Source organism: Genypterus blacodes, unplaced genomic scaffold, assembly GCF_046128005.1.
Source record: "Genypterus blacodes isolate CSIRO-AG114 ecotype Tasmania unplaced genomic scaffold, CSIRO-AGI_Gbla_v1 ptg000093l_1, whole genome shotgun sequence".
NCBI classification, from domain to species: domain Eukaryota; kingdom Metazoa; phylum Chordata; class Actinopteri; order Ophidiiformes; family Ophidiidae; genus Genypterus; species Genypterus blacodes.
This window is the reverse complement of record NW_027466897.1, coordinates 327,779-350,948: the sequence shown is the minus strand read 5'-3', so window position 1 is coordinate 350,948 and position 23,170 is coordinate 327,779. Positions and strand designations below refer to the sequence as shown.

The window sequence follows — 23,170 nt, the reverse complement described above, 5'->3', positions numbered from 1 at the left end:
ACTCTTTATTTAATGCAAATTACAGTACCAGGGAACTATTCCTCAGAGCACGCAGAGGGAATATTTACAGAGGCGCACATTTAGCATACCTTCACAGAACAAAAACAATAACAAAAATCAAATGAAATAAAATGTTCAGTCACAAACAGAGGCATTCAAGTAGTAGTACTGTTATACAGGATGTTTTTTGTAGTATTTTCATTTTTATTTTTTAAACCAGGTTAGCATTTTCTTTCTCCAACAAGTGTGCAGATGTAACAGTGGACCAAAGTTTCTATATATTGTTTATATATAATCTGAAGTCCACTATCCTCGCTCCATCTCTTTTGGTAACCTTTATGGTGTATTTACTGTTAAACTGGAGTCGGGGGGAAGGGACAAGGGGGTGAAGTGGTCAAAGTTTTGTTTCTAGGCCTGGTGGGACAGGGGGGGGCGGGGCAGGGATGTGGAGGGTGGGGAGTAGGCGTGGCAACAGGTTCATTTTCAAGAAATGCAAAAAATTACAGCAAGCAAGACAGAAAGAGAGGCTACGAGAAGTAAGTCGACCCCTTAGGTGCTACTGAATACCCCCCATACGCCCCCACACACATACACACTCACACGGAGGAGGACGAGCGACACACGCAGACGTTATTGCCTCTGAGGATGACTCACCACGACCACGACAGTACAACCAACAACCATGAGTAACACCGGATAGAATTGTACTGTGGCCCATTTTGACCCCTGCTGCCATCCATACCCCCCCCTTCATGCCCCTCTGATTCCATGCCAGGACAGTGGTGCATGTGTGTGGGTGTGTGTGTAGGTGTGTGTGTGTGTGTGCATTTTGTGCGAGCAGGCCAGCATTTCTTGCCCCACCGCCCCTCCAAAAGAATAACCAAACAAACTCAAACATCAAAATAAACACGACTGTATCTTTAAAAGGAAACATCCTTACAATGAACAATGTAGCAGAATACATTGAGTGTGCAATCAAAGAGGGAAGGAGGCGAGTGTGGACTGAAAATTATTCCAGTGGAAGAGGCGTCTGTGTGTGTGTGTGTGTGTGTGTGTACGCGTGTGTGTGTGTGTGCTCAGGATAGCAGGACATTCAACAGCACCAAAGGGAGTCACAATAATAAGGGAGACTGATGATGAGGAGGGGGTGAGGACGAGGAGGAGAGGGAGGAAGGGCAGGGGGAGGGGCAAGGCGAAGGTGTATGAAAGCAAAGGCACTCCAAACTATAGTTACACTATACATGACTAAGTTCTTGTTACAATAATACAGCTGTCATCTACTGTACTGTACAGGTAAGATTGAACTATATGGCTGGATAAAGCTCATCATCATCATCATCATCATCATCATCTACAATATCCATAAACACCAGTTTTGCCCTGATTCTGAAATTTTTTTTTTGTATCTTTTCATTTCTTTCTCTGCTCCTCGTCTTTGTCGTCGTCGTCTTTGTTTTTGCTCATAAACAGTACACGGGTCTGCATATATACAAACATACCTTGAACACAACATGAAGGAAAACAAAAATAAAATAAATCAAACGACATAAAAACATACAGGTCAGAATTTTGGTGAGGAGCATTTATACTGTATATACACACTCTGCTTCTTTTCCCCCCTTTGTGTTTTTTTTTCTTTTCTTTTAAATGTAGTGAGTGTTCTCTGTGAGTCAGACGCTTTCGACGGAACTGTACCGAGTGGCTCTGTGTGCGGCGTGTGGAGAGAGAGAGAGAGAGAGAGAGAGAGAGAGAGAGAGGTAGAGGGGGGAGAGAGGGAGGGAGAGAGAGAGAGAGACTTCAGTCAGTGGTCGCCATGCGTGAGACAGGAGAGAGCGACGAAAGAAAACCCGCGGAAGAAAAACAAAAAGAAAAAAACATTAAAATTCATCACCGAGACCAAAAGCACGAGATCACGACGTGAGAGGCGCCCGGCTGAGACGCTGCACTGTCACAGAAACGCCGTTCACACACACACACACCAGAGTCGACGCGTGGACGGCGCCGTAGAGCGGCGCCCTACAGTCCAATCGACGAGGACTTAACGAAGAGAAACGGCACGGGAAGAGGGAGGGAGGGGTGCGGGGGCGCTGGGGGAGGAGAGGGGGAGGAGAGGGGGAGGAAGGAGGCTGGAATCAGAACACACTCCAGCATAACCGAGAAACTGAACGGTACACCACCTTTGCCTACATCTATTGTCTTAAGGCAGCGGCAAATATTGCTGCTGCTGGGCCAGATATGAGCTCACCATAAATGATTTCTGAACCATTGTAGTTAATATACATTTATCTATATATACTTTTTATACATAAGGAAAAGTAATATATAAACTGTGTATGCATGTTTGCGTGTTTGTGTATTGTATGTATATATTATACAAGCACACAGGACCAGAGACATGTCACATGGGCCGCACGGGGCGACTTGAAACACTTTGCCCGGGAATATAAAACTAAAACAAAAAAATTAAAAACAGAGAGTTGAGAGTAAAACAGCTCGCTAATCATTTTTAAAAACAACCCCCGGCAAAGAAAAGATAACTGTCTTTCCACATACATCATGCATCCGTGTGTGTGTGTGTGTCGTGGGCGAGTGTGTGTGTGTGTGTGTGTGTGTGTGTGTGTGTGTATACGCGTGCGTGAGCCTCATGCCAAGTCTGCCGAACCGGAGGTTGATGAGAAGGGAGAGGGGAGGGGGGAGAGGGAGGGGGAGGGGCAGAGTGATCCTAACCATACTCAGGTCATGCACTACAGGAGGAACTGAGGGGGGGCGGCCAGGGGGACACAGGAGGGGGGGCGGGGGGTCAAGGGGTCAAAGGGTCAAAGGGTGAGGACGCAGGGGAAGAAACACAACAATATCGGGGGAGGACGAGAGGAGATAGATTGAGTTAAATATGGGAAGGAGGGGACATTTCAGGACGTATTCTACAGATTGTCCTCTTACAAACATGAGCAGGCTAACATTGTGTGTATACATGTACAGTGTAATTTAATCATTAGTACAGTCGACCCCTCTGCCCCTGCACTGTGCTCCCCGGTCCAACGACACTGAGGGACGTCTTTCATAGAGGGGGGGGGGCTGTCATACAAACAGCTGGGGCTGGAAGGGAGGGGGGGCAGTCAGGGATGAAGAAGCAGAGAGGGGCGGTGGGGGAGGAGGGGTGCGTTTGGTTTGTGGTTGTGGCATTGGGCCGTTCGCTAGAGAGGAGCTGAGGCTCGACCCCTGGCCAGGGGGGTCGACAGAGGGGCCGCGGACTGAGGCCGGGGCGGGGGGCCGGGGCCAGGCGGGCTCAGGAGGTGGAATTGGAGGCCGAGGCAGAGGCGGTGGTGGTGTTGGGGCCTCGCTCTGTGCTGCTGCCATCTGCAGACGAGAAGAGGAAGACGGGAGGTGAGACGGGTGTCAAGGGGAGACACAACAGTCACTACGCTTTGATTATGTGATTGATAATGTAGATTCTGCTTCTGCCTGCTTTTACGAGCCTTTCTTCCCCCTTTAGCTGTGCCGTCTTTACACAGAGGGAGGACGCCATTGCTTCCTGGCAACACTACTAAGCTGCTGTACTTTGTGTAATTCATTTCTCATCAAGCAGCAGATTGCAGGTAGGGTCAGGGAAGGACAGGCTCATAAAAAGAGGAACATGGTCTATAAATGGACCTAAGGTGGGCAAAGAGAGGGACGGAGAGAGAAGAAGAACAGGAAGGAGCGGCACTGACCTGTGGTGGCAGAGGCATTGGTTGGGGTGGAGGCGGCGGCCTGGCTGCGGGCGTGAGCAGGGATGAGGATGGAGGCCAAAGACGGGTTACTGGACAGCTCTGCGGGAGACAGACAGAAGTTAGGACACGTCGGCAAGGCTGCGTCTTTACAAAGGGACACAAGGCAGCTATGGAGATGTGAGAGTGAGAGCACCTATGGGCGTCTAACCTTGGGTGGTGAAGTTGAACAGAGAGGGCTTCTCTCTCCCGTTGGGTAGTTTGACGTTGGGGTCGCGCAGCTCGTCAAAGAAGGAGTGTGCGCAGGCCTCTAGGGGGGTGAGACGGGCGGTGGGCGTGTACTCCAGCAGGCGGGAGCACAGGGCGATGGCCTCCGGGGGCGTACGCGGCCGGAACACCTGAACACCAAACGTGCGCTGCATCAGTGACACGGCGTTTATTTCACGTTATTATTTCATCTCACAGACAAACAACAACTTCAACTCTGACTCTTATCATTATAATCTGATTACTTAGACGCAGGGATCTGAATGATTTGATGCTGCTGAGTAACGACTGATTGACCCCGAGTGCGATTACGCAGAGTGACCACAGCATGGCGCCAAAGAGGACACCGTGAGGTCCTGCTCAGTGCTGATTGGACGTGAGAGCTGTGGGCGGGGCTGCTCAGGGGGACGTCCTCCCCGTTTGCCACCTGTTTTACATTCACTTGACTTAAAACAGGCATCAAGATGGGATTGTGAAACGTCTGATGGCTTCTTTAGGCCAGTTTGGTTCCCTTTAGAGTGCAGAGGGTTCATCAGGGGGCTCCGGGTGGTGTTAGGGTCCAAACCTCCAACAAACCAACCCTCAGAAATGTTTAACAGCCACATCAAAGCATTGTTGAGCCCCTACCTCCCTTTTAAATCACTAAATACACAATATATACATAGTTTAGCTTAGCATTTGTTCTTAGTGTCTTCACATGTAATTTTAAAGACTATATCAACTACAAAAAGCATCTTATGTGCTCATTTCCATCCAACAAAGACAAATATTTATTATTAGTTATTCATGCATAATCAAGGCTATCTGAGTAAATGCACATATTACATGAAGAAGCTGCTCCAGCTTCATGTGACATATGGAACTAATGGCATGCAGGCACTTGCTGGGAGGGAGATGACGAGGGCTGGGTGGAGGTGTGGAGGGAGAGGGGCAGGGGTGAGGGGCGGGGGTGAGGTTTAGGGGTCGGGGATGGGGGGGTGGGGGGTTGGGGTCTTAAAGAGAAGTAAAAGAGCTCCTGTACCTGTTGACTCACCTTAGTCCAAGGATGTGCCTTGATCTGAGGGAACTTGAACTCGGTGTAGTTGGGGTTCATCTCGCGGATCTGCTCCCGGGTTGGAGTGCCGAGAACCTAGAAGAGACAGAGGAAGAGGAAGAGGAAGGAGAGGAGAGGAGAGGAAGAGGAAGAGGTGGAGGCAGAGATGGGTCAGTGATAAGGGCACAGACTTTATGAGGAGCTCACGCTCAGACATTATAAAAAGTCCCTACCTTGATAATTTCAACCAATTGATCCACTCCGCTGTCACCAGGGAAGATTGGTTGTCCTAGCAACAGCTCTGCCAGCACACATCCAGCTGACCACACATCTGAGAGAGAGAGAGACGGATCATCAAAACAGGAAAAAGGACGTCAGACAGAAGAAAAGGAGGTCCAACAAAGACACAAACACACATGCAGTATGACGCAAAAGAGCTTTTAACTAATAACTGCATCAATAATTCATGTGCTGCGGCTCTGTTCTACCTTGGCCCAGGGGTGACCTGAGTGTGAGCGCTGACTGTGCCAGCAGGAGGAGGCCTACCTATGCTGGAGGTGTAGTCGGTGGCACCGAAGATGAGCTCGGGGGCTCGATAGTAGCGGGAGCAGATGTAGGACACGTTTGGCTCTCCACGGACCAGCTGCTTAGCACTGCACATGACATCAGAGCACACAGACCTCAGCATCATCACCATCAGTAGAATACGGACACATAATGGAGACCGGGAGGCGAGCGAGCGTCTGCAGCTACCTGCCAAAGTCGCAGAGTTTAAGCACGGCCGTCTCTGGGTCCAGCAGCAGGTTCTGAGGCTTGATGTCTCGATGGCAGATTCCAAATGAATGAATGTAGGCCAGGCTCCTGAAAAGCTGGTACATGTACAACTACACACACACACACACACACACACACACACACACACACACACACAAAGTACAGACACACAAAGTACAGACACACAAAGTACAGACACACACACACACAAAGTACAGACACACACACACACAAAGTACAGACACACACACAAAGTACAGACACACACACACACAAAGTACAGACACACACACACAAAGTACAGACAGGTGTTACATGGGCACATACATTTCACTCTCACTCTGCACCTCTACATGTTAGTCTATAATCCCTTTCAAAACAGGAGGACTCTCTCTTATATCAATATCATCTCTACTACAGACACATCTTGGTTGCAAATTCACACACACACTCTCTCACACACACACCTTGACATAGACCATGGGCAGGGTCTGTTTGGCTCGGCTGTAGTGCCTGGCGACTCTGTAGACGGTCTCTGGAACGTAGTCCAGAACCAAGTTCAGGTACACTTCATCTTTCTGTGGGACACGAGAGAAAGGGGCAAAGGTCACACACACACATACGTACACAAGGTGGGTCAGGGGGGTGCATTACAAACCTGAATTATAGATTAGACTGATAACACACACAGACACACACAAGTCACTCACTGGTGACCGTTGCATCTCTCTATCCATCTACATGTCAAAGCTTCCTCCTCATCCTCTCCTCTCCTCTCCTTCCTCAGCAGTCTAACTGGACGTCCATTGAAAAAGTTCCTTCCCCTGAGGACAGGAAATGCTCCTGTGCGTCATCACGGCCTGAAGTCCAACACGGTAGCTGCAGACAATGATATCATTTCCTGCTTTCCTGGTCGGAACAAGGCGGGCTGGGCTGTCGGGGGAGGGGTGGACCGGGAGCCTCACGCATTCTAACCCGGTTCACGCCGACCCTGTAAGGATGCTGTAACCGATGCCGCTTTATTCTAGGACTTCCCTTTCCTTGACTGGCCAGAACTGACTCATGGAGTGTTCATGTGAAGCCATTGTTTCTCTCTCTCTCTCTCACACACACACACACACACACACACACACACACACACACACACACACACACACACACACACACACACACACACACACACACACACACACACACACACACACACACACACACACACACACACACACACACACACACGAGTAAAGTCTCCCCTCATATCTAGGCACAAAGTGAGTCGCTCCCAAACTTCATTCATCTAATCCCTTCATTCATTCATGCTCAGTCAGTCTATCTGTCCCCTGACGGCTGCTGAGAGGAACAACACCGGCTACAACCGGGAGGATTCAGTTGCCATGATAACACCGCTGAACAGTGTAGGCTGCTTTGCATGCATAACAATGTCTGCGTGACTGTTCACTTGTGTGAGTTGCATCACTCCGGCGTCATGGTGGCACTCCTGGAAAGTGGAAACACATAGCATCTGTAGCTCGTCTCAAATATCAGGACGGTCAGTACATATACACACACTTAACAACTTCAAGTACACTCTGTGACTACGTGACCTTACTCCTGAGGAACAGGCCGTGATCATGTGATTGTTTTGTGTACCAGCATGCTTTAAAGGACGTAAGATGAACCGGCTGGTGAGGAACACGTCTGCACTTTGGCCTTTTCCACTTGGTTGGCGGACAAATACAGAATTCAGACACGTTCCTCCTCTAGCAGAACAAAATCTAACACTGAAATCCTTATAAACCTTATAAAAAAACAGAAACAAGTCATGTCATCCACACGTACATGCACATGGGTTTGACTCGGCCTTCTCCACCCTCTCCACCCTCTCCCTCTCTCCCTCTCTCCCTCTCTCCCTCTCTCCCTCTCTCTCTCATAGGTGCCCCCCCTCCTTGTGTTAGCTGAGTAGCGCTCTTGCCCAGCATGCAGTCTGAGCAGCTGACAGTGCTGCGGCCCCCCCGCCCCCCGCAGAGCCGTGTGGTTCCGGCCCTTGTAAAAAAGCTCCCAGACAGATTATGTGGCGCACTTCTGTCAGCTAAACGCTCCGCTGCTTTGTGCCGACGGCTTTCTTACAACGCAGATGAATGGAACTGGCTCTGCATGAAAGGGGGGGCGGGGGGGCAGGAGGGCAGGGAGATGGGGGGGGGTTGGGGCCCCTTCACACTCGTGCTCGCTCGCACGTGGGCGCACACATGCACACGTGCCGGCGACCCAAAGTGGCAGGTAGCTACAGCCCGGCCTCTCATCTTCCGCTGGCATCCCTCTCTCTCCCCCCGCTCTGCTCGAGTGTCTCCTCCGGCACATCGCGTCGACATCAGCTGTGATGTGAGCACGCCGTCTCGGCTCCGCCTCCCGCTGAAGCCACCAAAGCGGCTATATTTAGCCTAGCAACAGCGATGACTCACTTCCTGCCTCACTACAAAGCCACTTCCTTGGCTTGACTCCCAAATGGTTACCCAGGCTGGGATGTGATTGGCTCCCCGCTCCCTCGCCAGCTGACCGACGCAGCTCCTAATGTGCTGTGGGAAACATTCGCCCGCCTCAACGATCGACTCAGCTATCAATAATCACTCAGGCTTTTATATGATAGAGCTTTCATGGAAAGGGTTTAGAATACCTGTCCAGCCGTTTGAATAAGCATACTGCCAGTGTGTGTGTGTGTGTGTGCTCTGGTCATGCCCCCCTTCTCTCCATATTTGCTGACGTGGCGTCTGACGTCATATTCAACTGCTTATAATTTGGGAAAACTTATGCAACAATCTGTGAGAGCGAGAGAGCGAGAGAGAGAGAGAGAGAGAGAGAGAGAGAGAGAGAGAGAGCGAGAGAGGGGGAGGGGGGAGAGAGAGAGAGGGGGAGAGAGAGACAGAGAGAGAGAGAGAGATGTCGCCACGTGTCCCTAAATTCAGTATCTCGGAATAAGTCAACAGATAGTTGCAGTCACACACACACACACTCATATAAGGCATTGGCCCTGGCTCTCTGTCACAGCATCCCTTGACAACATTTCTGGCAACACTTCAAAAACACCACCCGACCTAGCTCACGACACACACGCACACACACACACACACGCGCGCGCACACACTCAGAGCCCAGGCTGCTCTCCGCCTGCTCACATCTGTCTGTTTCTACATATGCAGACAAAACGTTACACAACAGAGCTTTTAAGGTGCCGGGGCTGATGGCCACTCTATGGCGACTGAAACAACGCTTTCAGGGCGAGCAGCTCGACTCTGCTAGAGTAATATTACATAAATAAGTTAAAGAGCAAACCTGTGTGTCAGTGTGTGTGTCCAGCGAGACAGATAAGACAGTTACATAAGACTACCTGTCCTGTCCACATGCTGACATCGTACTAGATTCACAAGTCCTCGCCTGATTCCCGGCTGCACTCGGCGTGAACTCACCTATCAGGACACAACATCCACACACACCTGAGCTCATCTATCCGTCAGCCTCTCTCTCTCTCCCTCTCTATTCCAGACACACTCAGCAGCCTCCACGCCTCTCTGCATCTGTCCGTCCGTACATCTATCCATCTGACAGCGAAATAGAGGCTCAGTGTTTTTCCTTCTTCACGAGCTTCTCCTCCTCCTTCTCATTTGTGACAAGAAAATACAACAAAAATGAATAAATTTTGCATTCCGACAGGTCAGCGAGCACGTGGCTCAGGTTGGAAAAGGGGGCGGAGCTTGCAGCATAGAGAGGAGGCCTGGATCTATAATTAACCGAGGCCTCTCGTCGCGTTTTTCCTTCCCTGTGAACCCGCTGGCTCTCCTTGGCCTCGGATGGTGCAATGGAGAAGCATTCCAAACTGCAGTGTCATGGGTATGGTACCCCCCCCGCAGGCCCCCACCGCCCCCCGACTGTGATGTATGTGTGCCAGCTTTCATGTCCGTCTATATTTGACACTTGGACCTCCGCCCATTTCGCCCAGCGAGATGAATGAGCCCAGGCTTGTAGTCTCTATGGGGGCTTCAAATGGGCAACGGGCTGAGGGGCCTGGGGGGGGACTTCCCTCCAATCATGTACTGTAGGTCGTAAAGTATTCAGTCGGGCCAAACACCGAGACATGAACATTTAAGTCTGACAGATATATTGCAGACGCTGAATCAATTCGGACCGATAAAGGTTTGCAAAGAACTATAAGACCGTCGGGGCTTTCTCCTATCAATACATGAGGGTAGCACATCTAAGTACGTCTAATAATGCAGTATAAGTATAAATCCTGCAAGTAGTGCATATGGCTGTAGAGATGGAGTATTGGTATTGTTTGAGGATCTGAGTATGGATACCTTTTCACCACCCTCATCCACACGGTGATACTGAGTGAACACTTGACGCCATATAAGGTTACGCATCGAGCAGCTCACCTTGTCTCCACTGGAGTAGAAGAAGTAGCGCAGGCGGACGATGTTGCAGTGGTCCAACTTCCGCATGATCTGCAGTTCCCGGTTCTGGGGAAATGGACAAAGGAGGAGACATGAGGACACACGTTACACACACATTACACACACACGCGTTCTCAAACTGGGCCCGGTCCCTTGTGGAGGCCGAGCCTGGGACTTTCACCAGCATTTAAACACAGATTGTACAAGCTTTTTTTTTGTTTAACTATAGAAAACAGTTGGCAAGACAGACGAGCAGAAACTATAATGAGGGGAGAAAATGGAAGGAATTCATCTGGGGCTCAGAAGTGTTTGGAGAGGCTGAACCCTCCTCCAGCATTCTGTCTATACGCATATACTGTGTGTGTGTGTGTGTGTGTGTGTATGTGTGTGTGTGTGTGTGTGTGTGTGTGTGTGTGTGTGTGTGTGTGTGTGTGTGTGTGTGTGTGTGTGTGTGTGTGTGTGTGTGTGTGTGTGTGTGTGTGTGTGTGTGTGTGTGTGTGTGTGTGTGAGTGAGAGAGTACATTTTTTAACATTCTCCAGGCAGGAACTCAAGCATTACATAAAGCTTTAACAGCTCAATTATCCTCATTTGTTTTCTTGCTCTCTGTCTCTTTCTCTCCCCCGCCCGCCCCCCCCCCTTACCCAAAGTGGTTTGTATTGGACCACATGGCATCTGTGTGACACTCAGACAGTCTGGGCTGCAGTGAAGCAGGTATAGAAGAGAGTTCTACAGCAATATGAGATGGCTGCTGCTCGAGAGTCGCTACTGCCATGTAAGGTCACAGAGGTCACAGAGGTCAGCCTGATGTTGGGTCTTAAGGCCTCGGCTGACCAGCTGTGACTGAAGCTGTAACCAATGATATGCTGTCTAAGGATCCAACCAACTAACTCCAAGTAGGAAGTGGATTGAATATCAGCGCCGAGAGTAAACGGTTCACCAAATACTCCGTTACACATCTACATTACTCGCTGTGTGATCGACTGACGAGCTGCCAAATCCGCCGACCTGCTGATGCTCAGAGTGTGTTGGGCGACACGGCGGAGAGCGAGAACGTTTGCTGACTGGATGGCTGTTATGTAGGTCAGAGCTGTGCCGGCTGTCCCTCCATACGGTTCTGCCGCCCTCATAAGGATCTGATTTTTACTCATTTTTTGAAGCAGGGACACACTGAGCCGTCTGTCTGTCTGTCTGTCTGTCTGTCTGTCTGTCTGTCCGGCAGCTGAGCATGTTGTCCCTCTGCAGCCTGGGACAGACGATCCCACCAGACTAAATCATTTACGGGCAGACACAAATTGCTCCCACTGATGTCCTGCCTCGTTTTCACATGTTACCCAGCCGCTATCGCCACACACACATACAAGTGACATCATCTCGCACTGTCGTGTGTGTGCGTGTAGGTCAGAGACCATCATGCACCACAGGCAACGCCCTCATTTTCCTTGCAGTGGCCTAGTGGGAATGTTTGAGGGTGTGTGTGTGTGTGTGTGTGTGTGTGTGTGTGTGTGTGTGTGTACGTGCGTGCGTGTGACAGTGCGTGTGCTTGTGTGTGTGCCTGTGTGTGTAAGTGTATTTGGTTATGTGTGAGAGATGGTAACATATGGAGGGGGAGCAGACAGGCTGTTCAGTGAAGCCCAGCACAGCTCCGGTTATACTGCAGTCATTCCTGCTGACCTGTCATCCTCCAGTGTGTCAGCAGCCCAGCCGGCAGAGGGAGAGAGACAGACAGACCAAGACAGAGAGCCAGTGTGTGTGCGTGTGTGTGTCTTATTTAAAACAGTGAATCCAACCAGTACAACGCTGTGTGAGTGCCACTGCCATCAGACATGCTCTCATTTGGAGAGAGGGAGAGAGAGGGAGAGAGAGAGACCGTGAGATTGAGTGTTTGTGTGTGTGTATATGTGTGTGTGTGCGTGAGAAAGAAAGGCTGCTTCCAATGTGAGCATCTTCTGTATTTTCCGATAGGCTGATATATGATCCCTCAGATGGGAGTGGAGGAGGACCTATCCCATAATGCACCAGGAGAAAATTGTAAGCCCACCAAGATGCTCTCAGACAAGCATGATGCAGTCAGCTACAGCCTCACAGCCTATTCACATGATTACCCTGTTTGATGTGTGTGTACGTGTGTGTGTGTGTACGTGTGTGTGTACGTGTGTGTGTGTGTGTGTGTGTGTGTGTGTGTGTGTATGTGTATGTGCATGTGTGTGAGAGAGAGGAAAACGCAAAGATCTAGGCTCACTTCTGACTTGAGCCCTGAATTGAAGAGTAAAACCAGATACGGCGAGAAAAATCTGTGAAAGAGAAGGAGGGGGACTAAAATACAAAATAGAACACAGGTGTGTGAGTGCGCTAGTGAGTGATTGTGAGTGGACGGGGAGGGAGGCACACACATTAAGATGGCGCGTGCTTGGCAGTCATGTGAGAGACTTAGCACTCATTCACCTCATTTTTCGTAACGAGCCGTTCACACGACAAGCCGAGCGAGTCAGAACAAGGGGGGGAGAAAAAATAGAAACACAAAGAGGGGAAGAGGTCTGGGTGAGGGGGGAGGTCTGGGTCTGGGTGAAGGGAGGAGGTCTGGGTTAGGGGAAGAGGTCTGGGTGAGGGGGGAGGGGAAGAGGTCTGGGTGAGGTGGTCTGGGTGAGGGGAAGAGGTCTGGGTCTGGGTGAGGGGAAGAGGTCTGGGTGAAGGGAAGAGGTCTGGGTGAAGGGAAGAGGTCTGGGTGAGGGGAAGAGGTCTGGGTGAGGGGGAGGGGGGAGGGGAAGAGGTCTGGGTGAGGTGGTCTGGGTGAGGGGAAGAGGTTTGGGTGAAGGGAAGAGGTCTGGGTCTGTGTGAGAGGAAGAGGTTTGGGTGAGGCGGGGGGTGTCTGGATGAGGGGAGGGAGGTGTGGTTAACTGGTGTGCAGCACATGCAGGGACATTGTAGCTCCTCACACTGATGGACTCCTATCAGTGCTACATGATAGTTTGAGTTCCAGGAAACACAGAGGCAGTTCCAGGTGAACTATGCTAAGCTAAGCTAAAAGGAGCACACGCTGGTATACGACTTTCAAGTTTCATGTTCCAGCTTTCCAGCGTTTGCGTCATCTACCAGCCCTTCCTATTACCCACCAGATGCTGGGTACAGATGTCTTGTTTTCAAAGGAAAAATGGCAACAACAGGCCCCATTTTGAAAGTTAACAGCTAAAAAGCTAAGCTAAGCTTGTTGCCTGGGCTGCTGCTGTGAGACGGAAAAGTATACAGATAAGACGTCTCTGATTCAGTGTGTACTCTCTTATTAAGGTACTTAATGTTTACAAGGCTGGGCTTTACTTTTAATACTCCATATAAGCCCATAGCTAACAGGTGTATACTGTTGAAGACAGATAACTTGGCTAAATAGCATTCAAAGTCTGTGGAGTTGATGAGTTTGTCTCTCTGTGTCTCTCTACAAACACTAATAAGTGACTCATTTCAGGGTAATTAATTACTTAATTTATGGAATTAAGACCCAGCCTTTTTTTTAACCTTAAGCAAGATAAGTTGATATTCATGTTATCAGTGTTCCAATGGCTTAAGAAACAAACTATTGTAACTTGGAAGTAAGGTACATTAAATATATATACACATACACAAAAGACAATTAAAAGCTATATCAGGATTCTATCAGGACTTTTTTGCCACTTTGAGACGGTTCAACATCAAAGCTTCACATCTCTTCACTTCAAGAAGCAGCCAGATGTGACCTCAGACCAGTGGACACAGATGATAAGGAAACACACTCTAAATGGAGTCGACCCCAAGAGTCCTGAAGGAATGTGCCATATAAACTCCAGTCTGAACTGAAGACGCCACTTGGTAAGATATATAGATGTTGTTGTTACTCAATGGATCTCCGTTCTGATAGTAAATGTCAAAGCTGTGCTGATCTTTCAACACTTCAGTCAGCAGAGTACATATTGAGGCTTGTTTGTCTCACACTGATTTGTTGACAGGACTGCGCAATATCTGTAGATACACTGTAGCTGCCCCCCCCCCCCCCCCCCCCCACGTAGCCGAGGGACAAGAAGTCATCAGTCAAATCTATCCAAACTGCGGGGGAGGGGGACTTGATGAAGTATTAACGGGCTTGTGTTCCGTGTGACAGATTAGGAAGGAAACGCCTCCGCACTCGGCAGTCGGTCTACGCTTCACACTGTCACAAGAAACACACTTTGAACACATTATTGATGTGCCAAGTGCAGAACACTATTAAAGTTTTAGCGTTTTCTCTCCTTCGCAGCTTCTCTGATCTCACTGTTCTTGTGAATTGTCGCTCCGTTCGCATTCCCCCAGTTCCTCAGTTACATCCATTCATGTAACAAATCTCTGCGTCGGTTGTATTGTAACGAGGGATGAAGGCCAGGGAAAAGGAGCCACAAGTGCTCGTTTGCCGATTCTGGGAATATAAAGTCTCTCCATGTATTATATTTGGTTTGTGCGTAGTACCTTAAACCTCTTGTCTTGCAGGACCTTCTTGATGGCCACCATCTCTCCAGAGTCACAGAGCTTGGCCTGGTAGACCACGCCGAACGAGCCATTGCCAATGACCTTCGTGTCAGTGTAGCTCACTTCCTGTGGCCGGTCAGGGCCTTGGCCTGGAGTGGCCACGACCGTCGTTACCTTGCTGCCATCTTTATCCCCTAGAAAGAGAGAGAGAGAGAGAGAGAGAGAGAAAGAGGAGAAAAGAGATTAGCACTGTACTCCCTCCGGTGATACCAACAAGCATCATCATTCTTCTGACATTTGAGCACAATACTGGAGAAGAAGCAAATTGTTGGGGTCACAAAATGACCACCCATGAATATCTGCCTTAGCCATCTCTCGCCCAAACGATTCGGCTGTCTGAATGTATCAAGAGTGTGTTTCAGTTCCTCAGCTAACCCGATTTTACATCCATTTGCTTGGGCAGTATAGCTCGGAGGCCAACAGCTGTGCTTCAGCTCCAAGGTGTGAATGTGAAGTATGGCAGTGCTGCATACAACAGCAGACATTCTGACAAACTCTTCCCTAAAGTCCCAACAATGCAACCGTCAGCAAACAACTTTGAAATGTGCTTCATGTCTTGTAGCGTTCAGACCGAGAGCGACACGACATCCAAACTAGAACGACAACATTCTTTTTTTGTAAGTTGCATTTTTGAGATATTTGGCAGTGTCTTAAAGGGCCGGAGAACTTCGCAGGATGGATCCAAGCAACGGTAACTTTAATTAGATAAAACTATGTTGGCCACTGACTGAGAATTTTCCTAGATTTTCCCGCTAATGTCTGGATTTTCCCATGGATTGCTGCCCTATAGTAACGTCTGGGTTCCTTCTCACATCAGTTTCCCCGCCATGTAGCCCCATGATGTAGGAGGATGTTGTGGAAAGTGTGCATATGCTGATTTGATAGAGCTCAGATGTCATTTTTCCAGAAAGTTCTATATTTTGTAGAATCGCCGGCACATCACTCACTCAGACAGGCACAATGTAAATGATTGAGATGATGATCAGTCAAATGCACTACAGCTCTCAATCTGCCTTCACATACCAACCCCCCCCCCCCTCCATTCTGCCTTGCTCCCCAGTCAGTCAGGAGCTTGTCTTTCCCTTTTTAAATAGGTTTGCCCTCTCTCACTCACACACTTCTCTCTCCTCTGCATGGCAGTGTCAGGGGCTAAAGTTCATGTCAGTGGTAGTTAAAGGATAACCAGGTAACGGAATGCGTCGCGTGCCACAATGGCGTGCTGGCCTGTGTGCCTCCAGTCTGTGACAGGCTCTCAAATTAACCCCAAAACTCCCGACTGCACACAGCCTTCCATTATACCACGTGGAGGGACACTGGCAGACATCCGGGTCCAATCCATGTGCTGTGGAAATTGTGTCGCACGCAGACTGTTGGCACACACACACATCCTGTGACTAATCTCAGTGTTAACTAAGTCATCAAGTTAATTACCTCTACATGACTTAAGTCAGTGCTAACATGTGAGAGTCAACATTTGTCTGAGCGAGTCGCCTTTGTCCGTGTTCATACTGGCAGGCTGGTTGGGGATATTTTCCAGCAGCGCTATCGATTCACACACACAAATTGTGTCAACGTGTGTGTTTGTTCACTCTGCATAGACACTCCCTCTCACACAACAGCACAAAAAGCTGCCCCTCCAGGGTCCGGCCCAGACATCAAATAATCATTTGATATACAGTTTGTGTGTGTGTGTGTGTGTGTGTGTGTGTGTGTGTGTGTGTGTGAGTGTGTGTCCACTGTGTGACCTGTGAGTGGACCAATTACTGAAGATGCAATTAAGATCAAAGAGCAGAAAAAAGGAAAGGAAGAGAAGAGAAGAGCCAACTGGCCTTTTATTCTGTAGGACCAGAAAGATGAGCAGAAGAGGAAGTCTACAACGACAAATAAGACAAAGAGACAGAAACGGGGAGAGAGAGAGAGAGAGAGAGAAATACATAAAGACATAGAGAGACAGAACTCTGCCAAGATCTCAAAATTATGTCTACAAGGCCTCTGCATTTCCTCAACCGTGAAAAACTCTAACGCACACACACACACACACACACACACACGCACACCAGGATCTGAACCGCCACTGGAGCAATAAGGCAACGTCCGAGCAATCAGGCTGCAATTGAAATGGGATAAATTGCGACTGATTGGACGCCTATGTGGAGCGCAACCTTTCACAGTAATCTCGGGCTGATGAAATACCATTTGCATAAGCTGTCAATCATCACCCGGCCCACCGCCCACTTCCTACAGTAGGAGAGCTGTTGCGTTCACAGACTACCCAGAAGTGCGGCATCATCATTATTGCTCACATGTGAAATCAACGATCACGTGTTCTAAAGATGCCAATTGCTTTTTAATCGCAGCTCATGAAAGAGACTATGACCTCAGGTGACCTACGGTGCACTTGGCATGTTCTTGCATTCTTGTCTGGGTTAATGCCCTGTCAATCAGGTCGCCATGCAACCCCTCCTATACAAGGGCATAGGTAGTGTGGCATATCACACTGAGCATAATTGGCATTACATAAAAGAGGAGGGGCATCCTGCTGAAACCTTTAGCCAGAGGCGTTAAATAGTCGATTCAGGTCACCGGGCGAGTTCAGGCCGCAACTGCTGAATATGGCTTTTGCATACTGAGTGTGGAGCGAACAACACTATTTTAGCTCTACTCTGTGGTCTCTGCTTCTACAACCAAGTTACAACCAGAAGTTCCTCACCAACAATTTGGAGAAGCGTGTTACCCTATAAATGATGTCCATGTTTATGTCGTATTGGCAATCTTGTCTTAACTGGAGTACAGGCGGCGCATGTAAATACGGTGAGTGTGTTACGGAAAAGGAAGTGTTTAATTAAAGAAAGAAGAAGGTTTAACGCAAAGGTCTGTGACTCTGCCCGGCGCTCTTATAAGCTGGATTTAGTTCTGTAGCTGTGGCACTGATGATGGTCCAATGTGCATGAATGGAGATGACAACGCCAGAACTCTCACACTTACAAACCAAAGTTCACTCCTCATTAACCCGCTCGCTGTATTAATAGGGCGTGCACCTCATTAAGTTAAGTCCGTAAGTAGACGGAGCGAAGCCACAAGATCAACCACAGGATTAAAAAACTAAACAAGTCATCAAATCATACAAATAAGCTTTATACCCTACAGATCCGTTCGCTGTGTACATCTGAAATGATTACAGAAAGGTCACCGAAGGGTCACAATTCAATTAGGTAGCACATTTTTTGGCCTGGGGATCAAACCATTGGAAAGGGAAAAGAAGCTTAATTCGTGCAGATCTACAGTGACACCACTAGACTTGAAGAGGCAGCTTTGGCCATCCACTCTTCATCAATCAGAAGCTTGAAGTGCTTTTAAGTTATCCTGCTACTGTTATTTGTGTATTTACTACAGGCTGAGGGATGATTTTCACCGTTCGGAACAGGAACAGACAGGAAACTGGATGTGCCCCTGCCATAGAGCTCATGCATCCTTAATTCGCCACATAACAGAGAATCAAATGAATAAATAGTATATATCTGTCACTACGGTCTGCTTTTAATCATTTCAAAATCACATCAGGAACAGGGTTGTTGATATGCAGAATGTTACAGGCAAAGAATGGAGATCAAGTGGGTTTGGGTCCATGGTGGCTGTGGACTGCAGAGCCAAGTGGTGCTTGTGAGGTGTGTATGGAGAGATTCTCTTGAGATACAGACGACAAAAGGGACCGGCACGCGCAAACGCATGCATAGATTGTGATAGTCTGCACACTTAAAGCCGTGCAAAGTGTTCCTCCACCGCCAAAGGGCCGATGAGATAATTTGTTACATTACTGGAACATCCAGTCACAGGAATGTCATCCCTGACACACAGGGTTGAGGAGAAGTATTGGGCGGTTTTGTTGAAAAGCCGATTTGAGTCAGCAGATAGGAGATAAAGACGCGTGTGTGTGGTGTGAAACCTGCAGTCATACAATTATAAGGACACCTAGTGAACCCAGTCCTGAAGGAATTCCAAATGCTTCACCTGCTCCTTTCTCTCCTATTTAACAATCAGCTGTAATTCAATAAAGGAGCCGTTCTGTTCACTCCCTTTCTCTCCCTGAAAATCATTTGGCTTCGTTTGGAATCAAAGCGGAGATATAATTGGGTGATTTTGTTCCCGGTGTCACGTGTAAGAAGAGGGAGGCTCAGAAAGGAACGGAGGAAATGGGAGGAAAGAGGGAGAGAGCGGGAGCTTTGAAATGCTTAACAAGCGGCTCATTGTTCTTGGCCAGCTGCCTCATCCTAAAAAGAAAGTGTCCATGTGGGTGTGTGAATATAAGTATCGAACCCATACGCATGTGTGCTTCTGTCTGCCCATGTAGGCGGCGCAGCAGCGTTTACTCCAGGATCACACACACTGGCTACAGCTGCTTAAGATCATCAGCCAAGTCATTCACACATGGACACGTGTGACTGTGCGCCCGTGTGTGTGTGAGGATAGAGAGGGGAAAGCGTAGAATCGCATGACGTGAAGCAGGGAGAAGAGAAAATGGGTCATTGGATTTGTAAGTAGGTACCAGCAGCAGCAGCGTGGCATAGTGTTATACCACACGCCCATTAGGAAACGGCTTCATTAGCACAGCCTGCAGCACATTCATCACATTGCTCACATAGCAAAAGGTCAAGTTATGTACCCACGTGACAAAAGGGAAAAAAAAAGGCAATAACTTAAAGAGTGATCTAGTAAAAATTGGTTCCTGCTGAAAGAGTGTGTTCTGGTTCTACATTCCCAGCGTGACTTCATCATCATCATCATCATCAGGGCAAAAAACCGCTGCTCTCACATCAGGAATGACACCAGAGTTTGAGAATGAGGCACTATTCATTCATTTCACAGCATATAAGTGAATGATGGTTACGTTAGCATAACCTTAAGCTACCGTCTCGTCTCTAATTACGGGATGCATTTCACAGTTCTACATTACAGCTTTCACATACAGAGTGTGGCACCTTTATTTGGGTTCATCCGTGTCCCTGTAAGACAAAATATCTACTCAGCCCTTGGTTTGACAGAATTCAAAATCAGAAAAGCATTGGGGAACTGACTGATTGATTGTCTCCTCACTGTTGGTAGGTTTGGGTCTCATCACACTTGAGTATACAGAAAATCAAAAGCCAAAAACCGAATGTGTCCAACGTCTGGCAGGTCTGTGGGGCAACAACACCTCGTTAATGTCAGAAGTCAGAAGGAGACGGGTTCAAGCCAACGCGTGGGTGACAGTAAACCTGACCTCAGAGAAAAGATGGCGTGCAGGATTGTCTACAGCAGCAAATGACCGAGCCCGTGTTCCACTCCTGTCAGCAAAACTGGGCAAACGCTCATCCACACTTGACAAGTTGAAAATTGGAAAGACAACACCGGAATTGTGGGCCAGAATTTGCTGTAAACGTTCTGAATTCCCGAATCTCCCCGGCGTTGCGTAATTGGTGAAGGGAACCGTTTCCCTGACACACATTGGCCTCCTAAACCCGTAGAAGCTTCCTTTAGATGGCACAGCCTCCACCAGCTCCTGTTCCCCTTCACAGCCTACCCATCTCCTCGTAGGGCAACGTGCCAGGATCACAACAGATCCTCTAGGAATGATTCAACGACTAATGACTATATAGTGTATATGTTATTCCCCTCGCCACAGATGGTCTGGGGTGGAAGTGTAACTGTGTGTGAGCGTGTGTGTTCCAATCCGGCGAATGGTTTCCAGCGCTGCGGCCCTGAGGAGTCGGCTTCAGGCCTCGCCCCGCCAACACACACTAGGATCAGAGACCAAAGTCAAAACCAGTCTCCATTCCTCTCACGCACACCCAAATCTGGGACATATGACCGCTTAATGCAAAGAAAAGTACAGGTTATAACCATGTATGTGTCTCTGAATCAACTGATGCAACACAGGGACTCTATGCAGAGGGGCTATGCTGCATTGACAGAATGAAATATTAAGTATTAAATATATAACATACATTTTGGCACTATGATGGTGGATGGCCAAACATTTAAAGGCATTATGCAGTGTAGAAAGATTCAAAATAATGTGTCCCTGAACTACAATACAGACCCCAAGAGCAGAAATACAGATTTATGCTCTAGATATACATCTAAAACCCCATATGATGTCCAAAAGCATGTCACAAATCAGACACCTACCCAGATTACACACACACACACACACACAGGAGTGATATAACGTTGTCAGAATCCAGTATAATAACATGCAGGGGCGTTGTGAGTGACAGACCTTCACATAGTAGTAAAGGCAATATGAAGCAGTACTAAATAAGCTTGGACCGGGGTTTCATCTGTTATTCAGCCTTATGACGGGCTGAGCGTGGAGCTAAACCGGGAGCCGGAGCGGAAAGCCTCCCTCCTGGTCCAGCAGGTAGGCCGGCTATAGCAGCCGGGCCAGACAGCCGCATGGCCCCCGTACCTGCTGCAGCCTGGAGGCTCCGGGACGAGCTCGCCCCGGCTCCCCGCTGCCCCTCCAGCCGTCCCGACGTCTGATTGCTCACGAGCAGCCGGACCAATCCTCCTCCGGGATCACGTCAGTTTCGCCCGAGTCAACTATGGGCGCACCTTCCGGCTCTGACAGTTGCGTAAGCACACCGGCCCTGTCACTTTAACTCCATTACACATACGGGTTCATGCAATGGAACACACACGCGCGCACACACAGACATTCGCCAGATCCTTAAAGGCCCATAATCGGACCGGATCTGCGGTTAGTGAGCTGGGTCGGTGCCAGCCCGAGCCTCTCTCCCCTGGCCCGGCCCAGCGCGGCCTGCTAACCCTGCCCAGACTTACCGGCCCCAGCCAGGTCGGCACGTCAGAGCGCCCCGGGGGCTGAGCTCACAGGGCAGCGGCGTGCCTGTCACCGTGCGCCCGCTAATCTCAGCCACTGACAGCGACATGTTAAAGCCTGAGCGGTCGTTTTTATCTCGCGTTTTTCCACAGCGGCGGTGAGAGAAAGAGACGCTACGGGCCCGGCGCATGCAGGGAAGGTGGGCTAAAGAGGTTGGTTACTTACTGCTGACTTTCATGCTGCCGAAAGCCGAGGGCTGCGGCACTGGTTTGCAGCTTTCAGCGAAAGATGTGGTCCTGGGCCGACCCGACATGATCCAATGCCTTACTCTCTCTCTCTCTCGACTTGGGAGACGGTGTCTTGCTAAGCGGCAGGGTTGATCGATGTGCCAGAGCTTCTCATCCAAAAGGGGATGGCAGTAAATGAACACTTAGCAGCTAGAATTCAAAAAGGAAGACTGAGGGAGAAAAGCGACTCCCTTTCCCGTTCTTATCACCGAATGTGCTGCCGTTTCTTTTTCACCCCCTCCAAAATGTCCAATCAGAGCATCGTTTCTTCCTTAATATCCTCGTTTTCTTTCAGCGGGGCCTCTCTGAAGACACGTCTCCGACTAAAATAGTCATGAATCTGGCCTCTCCCTGTGGCCCCCCGATCGGAAAGCAAATGCGATTTTTCTGTCTGGATGCGGATTCAGATGAAGACGAGAGTGAAGACCGGGTATTCAGACGAGGGATCCGGTCTGGATCAAAGGGAAATGCGGCGTATTCTGGAAGATTCGGGACACATGCAGCTCCTCTTCATATCCCGATGTGGAGGCTCAATGATCCGACTGCCATGGCGGCTCCCTCGCTATACCCTAGCCTACAGACGGACCAACGGAAAATCTGCCAGTTGCCCCAGTCTTCCTTAACGGTTTCGAGCTTCTACGGTGACTCAAAATCCACCCTCGCCGCCTTCGATATTCGGTGTGTCTACCGGGGCCCCGGGGCCAGTGAGCTCTTCGTAAAATGCTGGTGTTTCGGGCGAGGAGTGCGACGATACTGAAATTCTTTTTTTATTCCTTCCCCATAGGTTTCGGGCTCGCTGTCTTTGTCGCTACGCACGTTTCTTACACTCTTTGCGTACAAGGTTACGGGGACTGCTTGACTCTGATAGGCTAACGTTCACGCTGCCGTAGTAATCCAAAATGGAGAATAGGAAAACTGTGAACGCGCACACGGTGGATCTGGGGTGGCGGATTCAGCCAATCAGAGAGGGTATCCTTCAGAAATGGGCGTCGACACTCTCGCTTGACCAATGAGAGCATCGGCTTTACACACCACATGGCATAATTAGCTTAGCACCGCCCCCGTGACTTCAAAGGCTTTTCCCCGTGCCGCGACAGGGGCAAGGGGCGGTTAACCCCTGTGATTGACGGCTGTGTCAGCCAATAGGACTCGGAGTTGGTTTAGACGGACTTACAAGTCACAGATCACCAGTGGTCATGCAGCACTGTTGCTATGTTAGGTCCAAAAAGCCTCCCAGTGCCTTTCTCTGACACGTTTTGCTCACAAAGCTCTATAATTAGCGTTGTAAAGATTGCCAAGATAAATCAAGGTT

General features: G+C 49.1%; 2 protein-coding genes across 5 annotated transcripts in view; one reads left to right on the top strand and one right to left on the bottom strand.

Annotated features, from left to right (window-relative positions):
- LOC143007669 (OX-2 membrane glycoprotein) overlaps nt 1-1,118 on the top strand; it is a 28,638-nt gene extending 27,520 nt beyond the window's left edge. Inside the window, exon 8 of the mRNA XM_076159089.1 lies at nt 1,027-1,118. The gene's annotated coding sequence lies outside the window, so the exon portion shown is untranslated. The remainder of the gene's footprint in view (nt 1-1,026) is intronic.
- gsk3ba (glycogen synthase kinase 3 beta, genome duplicate a) lies at nt 904-22,768 on the bottom strand. Of its 4 annotated transcripts, none has more exons than XM_076159090.1 (11): nt 21,797-22,768; nt 14,695-14,888; nt 10,209-10,292; nt 6,249-6,359; nt 5,761-5,891; nt 5,554-5,660; nt 5,241-5,338; nt 4,996-5,103; nt 3,919-4,123; nt 3,711-3,809; nt 904-3,357 (listed from the first exon to the last, which is right to left on the bottom strand). In XM_076159090.1, the coding sequence occupies exons 1-11, from the start codon at nt 21,882-21,884 to the stop codon at nt 3,287-3,289; spliced, it is 1,296 nt and encodes a 431-aa protein (XP_076015205.1). In that variant the 5' UTR covers nt 21,885-22,768; the 3' UTR covers nt 904-3,286. The 4 variants fall into 4 exon arrangements, with proteins under 4 accessions (XP_076015205.1, XP_076015207.1, XP_076015206.1 ...); XM_076159092.1 differs by having other exon boundaries at nt 3,919-4,105; XM_076159091.1 differs by having other exon boundaries at nt 5,008-5,103.
- Nucleotides 22,769-23,170: the final 402 nt, after the last annotated feature.